This window comes from Cibotium barometz, chromosome 1 (assembly GCF_041138505.1).
Source record: "Cibotium barometz isolate CiBa-2024 chromosome 1, ASM4113850v1, whole genome shotgun sequence".
Taxonomy (NCBI): Eukaryota; Viridiplantae; Streptophyta; class Polypodiopsida; order Cyatheales; family Cibotiaceae; genus Cibotium; species Cibotium barometz.
The window spans coordinates 56,241,064-56,247,063 of record NC_141046.1 but is presented as its reverse complement, the minus strand read 5'-3'; the positions used below and the strand labels follow the sequence as shown (position 1 = coordinate 56,247,063).

General features: G+C 45.0%; 1 protein-coding gene across 1 annotated transcript in view; it reads right to left on the bottom strand.

Moving 5' to 3' along the window:
- Nucleotides 1–834: 834 nt before the first annotated feature.
- LOC147642204 (NagB/RpiA/CoA transferase-like superfamily protein) overlaps nt 835–6,000 on the bottom strand; it is a 39,824-nt gene continuing 34,658 nt past the window's right edge. Inside the window, exons 3-9 of the mRNA XM_086803714.1 lie at nt 3,122–3,409; nt 2,895–3,024; nt 2,643–2,747; nt 2,048–2,150; nt 1,808–1,933; nt 1,451–1,638; nt 835–1,367 (exon numbers count right to left, since the gene is read on the bottom strand). Coding sequence (XP_086659840.1) covers nt 1,292–1,367; nt 1,451–1,638; nt 1,808–1,933; nt 2,048–2,150; nt 2,643–2,747; nt 2,895–3,024; nt 3,122–3,409 — 1,016 coding nt within the window. The 3' untranslated portion in view covers nt 835–1,291. The remainder of the gene's footprint in view (nt 1,368–1,450; nt 1,639–1,807; nt 1,934–2,047; nt 2,151–2,642; nt 2,748–2,894; nt 3,025–3,121; nt 3,410–6,000) is intronic.

Below are 6,000 nucleotides of genomic sequence, written 5' to 3'. Positions count from 1 at the left end.
TGCACATAAATGCTGAAAATACCACCTTAAAGAGATCTAATAGCCAATCAAGAATGAAGAGTATCTTCAAGGTCATCAATGGTAGCCACTGAGAACACACAGAAGTACATCTAGCCAGATTGAGGATGCCCAACACAAGCATCTAACCACCACCATCGAAAGACACAAGCAAACAAAATCAGAGTCAATTCTTGGAATCCCAAAGTTTGCTTATCGGCACTCTGTCCTAACACATTCTAAGCCTAACTCTCCAAACAGAACCTCCAACCAAGTGCTATCAAACCCCTATGCCATGATGAAATATATGGAATTTAATGCATGCATTCTCAAGACTTGAACCCTCAAGAAATTGAAAGGCTGATAGAACCTCCAACCAAATGCCCCACGCCATGATGAAATATATGGAATTTAATGCATGTATTCTCATGGCTTGAACCCTCAAGCTTTTTGTACAGGAACTCGTCTCATTGAGAGGCTGATTGTGTGCCTAGACCAAAACTGGGACTGGAATTGACGTTGATCGTGTGCCTGGTATATCATTGCCGTCAACATATGCTTATACTTATGAATGCCTGAAATAAAACGATGACCTCTTGTGGCCTTGTTCATGGACAGGTTCCCCTAGTCCATACCCCCACCCGTACAATGGCCAAGGGATGATGTGTAAATTCTCTTAGATCCTCACCATTGGTTGTTTGACATAACACAACTTCTTGAAAAGAAAATACCAAAAGTTCCAAGGGAAAACTTCATACTGCCATTCCCACTCAGTTGGAGATGTCTAGACATTGCGTAAGCCAGTAGAGACCTATGCCATTGTTTGGCAATCCTAAATTTGCATCAAAAGCAGATTAAGCTGTATCATAATGATTAAAATTAATCCAATTCTTGAAAGCTTGTTCGGCAATCCTATATTTGCATCAAAAGCAGATTAAGCTGTATAATAATGATTAAGATTAATCCAATTCTTGAAAGCTTTTAATCGAATAATCAGTGCACTTTCTCAAAGAGCTTACTACATTGCTTACAGGAGGGCTTAGTCCCCTTATGGTTAGCTCGAAAACAAGTACATTGCTACGTTCTTGACCAAAAAACTAAAGAAAAGTTTTTTGAAGTTCAAGGCATCCCATCCCCAGTCTCCCTCAAAATACTGGTTGGTTTGAGCACATTCCGGTTCAAATAAACATGCTGACATATCAGTAACATATTGGTTAGATTCTCCCTCTTGCGACACATAAACCCCCTCACCGACCATCCCTCCCCCTTCTAAAAGGAAAACTGGACACCATCCTTATTGAAGAACATAATCTTCGGGGCTGTAATACTCAGCTACTAGCCTGTAAACATAGGAGGGATTATGTCCACCCCTGCGTGAGTAACAACACAATCAGCAATTTCCTAACAAGTTTTCCAAAAACACTTATTTAATGTAATGTAAGTACAGACTTACGTGTCCGTGATAAACAAGCTCACAAGCTCGGGAGGAATGTAATCAAAACTTGGGTTCACTGCATGCAGTGACGGTCCACCTAACGCCTCATCAACACAATCCGACATCTCTCCAAATTCCAAAATTTGAGACGGTGATTTCATCTCATTGACCAACACATACGGATTGTGTGGATACAAAGGGCATAGCTGCATCCACCGGGAAGGAAAAGCCATATAAAAAGTTACCGAGCTTCAAAGCATGCTTTCTTACCATTTAAGCAAGGAGGTAATCGATGCTGCATCCAGACAATGTTGGAAGGTGATCTAGGTACTGCAAAAGATGTAAAAGCAAAAATGCTGCAGCTTTGCTTATTACCTTATGTAGCCCGGCCAGAACCACAAAGGGAACAGCATGACGACGTGCTGCAAGGGCAACCATGTGCAAGCCAATAGGGGCTATTACTCCACCATTGGCCATGACTGCATGTGCACCTACAATCACCTTCACAAGGCCATAAATGCGTTAAGAAACAGAACCTCATGAAAACAAGCTTTATCAAGATTCTAAACTGACCACAAGAAAGCCAAATTTCATGCACGACCGCATAGTACCAACCATGTCCACTCGGGATATCATTGCAAAGACAGCTGAGTCTGTAATGACAGTTGTTTGAAGATCCACAGCCGCCAATTCTTTGGCAAGGGTGTGACCCTGATACCTGGCATGCATATATACATAGTAAAATCACATTGTAGCGGTTACTACATCATCTATGGACTACTGCAAGCATAGTAGCGGTTACTACATCTATGGACTACTGCAAGCATATAGTAGTTCACAAGACCTCATTAATATATGATCCCTTCAGGGCAGGGGGCTCTTTGCGAAAGCTCTTGCAAAAGTAGCACATCATGCAGGCCAATATCAGGAATGGGAAAGGCCGCCATTTCAGAAGGTAATAGAATCTTATCCTTTATCCCTCACATTTTGTAAGAAGCGAGAAGGGTCTTCAGAGATGTTCCCTTGCTTATTGGACGCGTGAGGACTTGGACATGGGACACTGCCTGTTGAAGCTCAACGGGCCATCATGTATGACATGCAGCAGGGTAGTCTATGAAGCCCCCAATAATAACACCATAAACACTTGAGATACTTTTAAGATGTCAAACACTGGTCGAATGAAGAGAGTAAGAAATGAACAGAACGTCACCTTGGAGCACCTTCAGCAATAAAAACTTGGAATGACCTCTTCTTCTTTGCTTCACGCAGGAACTGAAGGAGTGTTCGTGAGCGCCCTAAGGTAAGTATCACTTCACTGCACAGGGCAAAGCCATGGCTAGGGTATTAATCTCAAATAGCAGAGGCTGGAAACTAACAGGTCTTGAACAACCTTACACCTAAGAGCATGCATTCACCTTTCAGGATCTATGCTTGGAACTCAAAGCAAAAGGTCAAATCATACTTTTGGTGGATATGCTCGAGTGCCTGCTCCGCAACTTGTGCATGATAATTGTCAATGTCTTCAAGTAGCTCATTTATGGCCTCCATAACAGCATGCTTTAGCTTCCATCCTCTTGAGTTCTTATCACCAGCTGTGAAGCACAAAAAAGAATGCAAACATGCTTACAAAGTGCTACTGTGTAGCATCATGGAGGCTAACATGAATCACATTGTGCTAAGAGTGCTCACATCTGCTTTTCCCTTCAGAATCACCCCCGGAGGACGATGGGACAACAATTGTAGATGGTATTGGTACTGACTCCAGCAGGTTATGCAAAGATGGTGCTCGTAAAGCACTCCTACTAGCTGCTGCAAGGGCTGCTGCTGATAAGCCAGGTAGACCATCATGATCGCTATCATCATTATCATCACTGTCCGAGCCAGCCTCCACTTCAGCAACTGTACTAGTTGCAACCGATACCTCCTCTTCACGTATGATGTGTAAAACTCGCCTTACAATATTTCCAATCGCCAATTCTGCAAAGTTTCAAAGCAAAAAGATCAAAGATCCACTCACCTTTAGTACTCAATCGAACTCACATGACATAGCCTAGCCCCTAACACTCCATTGCCCCAGGATTCCGACATCCAGATCCAAAGGTATCTGGTATTGCTTTGATTGTTTTTTACTGTGTGAAACTTTAGTCTAATGTTGAGGCTACAGTGTTGCACGTCATGAATAACGTTAGTCTAATGTTGAGGCTAGAGTGTTGCACATCATGAATTACAAGAAACCCTTAAGGTGGACCTGTGTTAAAAATCTCAGGTGTTGTGCCAGGGGCCGAGGTAGTCAAAACCAAGACAGAGGCAGGTAGGCATATGGTAGTGCTTGCAGAACCATAAATGCTGGATACGCAACCTTCCCTGCCCATGGGATGGCCAGAGAGTTGGACCGGCAAGATTATCTGTCCATCCCCAACAGAGCGGTGCCCCCACTGATGGTGTCACATGTAACTATTTGGCCCTCCTAGCTCTATTTCACATAATGAAATCCATGCCCAGACACCAGATAGGTGGAAAAATTCACGGGGATGGGGTCCATAAGGTTTGATTAAGAAAAAGCACCATTCTTGGTCAAAAAGGAGGAAAAAGTAAAAAGTCAAACAGGGTTGACCGCAGGCCAAGGGCACCATTGGAAAGAGGAGACTGAGCCAGACCAAAAAGCAAGGTCTTAAAGCTAGAAAAGCAAAGCACTAAAAGTTAAGTAATATTTGTTAATAAAAGTAAAAAGAGCAAAAGCAAAGGCAAAAAGAGAAAAGCAAAGCATAAGAAGGCAAAGCAAAAGCATGAAGGCTTTTTGGCAAAAAGCAGGGTCTCTTATAAGTATAAAAAGGATTGGACTGTTAGAAGTCATCTCCTGTCTATTTTTATACACCAAGGCCTCTGTTGTGGGTGTGCCCGCCCTGTATAGGTGTTTTATCATTTTTCCTCACTCCCCGTATTTTTTCCCTATTTTTCCCCATTTTTCCATGGTGTGGATGGATGCCAGATGATTGGCAGGAGCCCATGGTGGCTGGCCGACTGCCCATTCTGCAGTCGTGGAGGTGCTGATGCTGGCCGACCTGTTTTACACAGTCGTGGAGATATTCTATGCTGGCCGACCTGTTTTACTCAGTCGTGGAGACATCTGCTGCTGGCCGACTGCTTTATGCAGTCGTGGAGAGCCTCATGCGCTGGCCGACTCCATCCATGGGGCATATAAATAGACCCCATGCTCATCACCATTGTATCATTCAGTTTTGTGCGGGATCTTGTGTATAGAGAAGAGTTTACACGCCTATTTCTCTGTGTCTCTTGTGCTGTCTATTTTCTGCACTCTACTTGCTCTTGTGAACCCAAGTTTGGTTATCATTTCCGCTGCATATTTTGACATGGTATCAGAGCCCTAGGCTCGTGATAGATCTTAGGAGTTTTCTGAGCAAGAGGGGGATAGTTAGGTTGCTGATTGGTGGACTGTTTTGGACTGTTCGGGAAGAGAAGTTGCAAGAGGACGGCGGGCTAAGGTGCTGGACAGCCACTTGCAGGTTTTAGAGATTTTTTTTCCCACCCACCCACCCTTTTCAGCTTAATCCCCGCGATGGCATATTTACTAGAGATGGCTGAGAAGCACGTGAAGATCCCGACTCTCCCCACGTTCCCAGTGGACCGTCAATTGGACGGGAACAATTACGGCATCTGGAAGGTTATGATGGAGTCTGCGCTGGAGTCATATGACCTTGCTCATTTCATCATCATCGGGGTTCCACGGCCGGAAGCAGAGGAAGGGGAGTTACTGTCCATGCAGAAAGACCGACAGGCACAGGCACACATGTGGGATCGTGTCAACGCCAGGGTCCGGTCATTTATTTTCCTCAACTGCACACCACAAGCGATCAATCATGTAAAGCACATGACGCTGGCCAGAGGCATATGGGATATCATAAGCACAGTGTGTATCTACTGTGTGCTATACGCACGCAAGACTAGTTTCGAGGCTTGGGGAAGCTCGGAACTAGGCAGGCTGATTGACGAGCTGAGTTAGGGAAATACTAACGGGCGGGCACCCAAGTGTGGACCCCCGATGACTGGCCAAGAGCCTATAAAAGGGTGGCCAAGGTTAGTTATTGGAATATAGAGAGTCTCGCGAGTTTGTGAGAGCTCTATGGTCTTGGAGCCTGGATCTAGTGCAGACGTGCACCTGCTTTGTGCAGCCGAGGCCGGCAGCAGTCTCAAGGCCCGCGAGGGCAACTTCGTGGCGGTATGGGACGTCGCGAGGAGGAGATTGGTCGGTACGTCATCCTAGTTAGCTCAGCTCGTGGCTCGGTGGGAACAGCCAAGACTGTGGGCTTGCCCACGGCTGTCATGGTTGGGAGGTGAGTCAGGCCTCCTTGCTTGTTTGTTGTTCGTTTGTTTGCAGGATTCGAGTTTCGAACCAAGATCGATCACGAGGGGAGATCCGTGGGGATTTGACAGTGGTATCAGAGCATACCTCGGGAACGAGCAAGTCAGTAGGTAGAGAAGAAGAGGTCGAAGAACGGTATGTGTTAAAAAACTTGCTGTTTTTTCTGTGCATACTGCAGTTTTCAGAT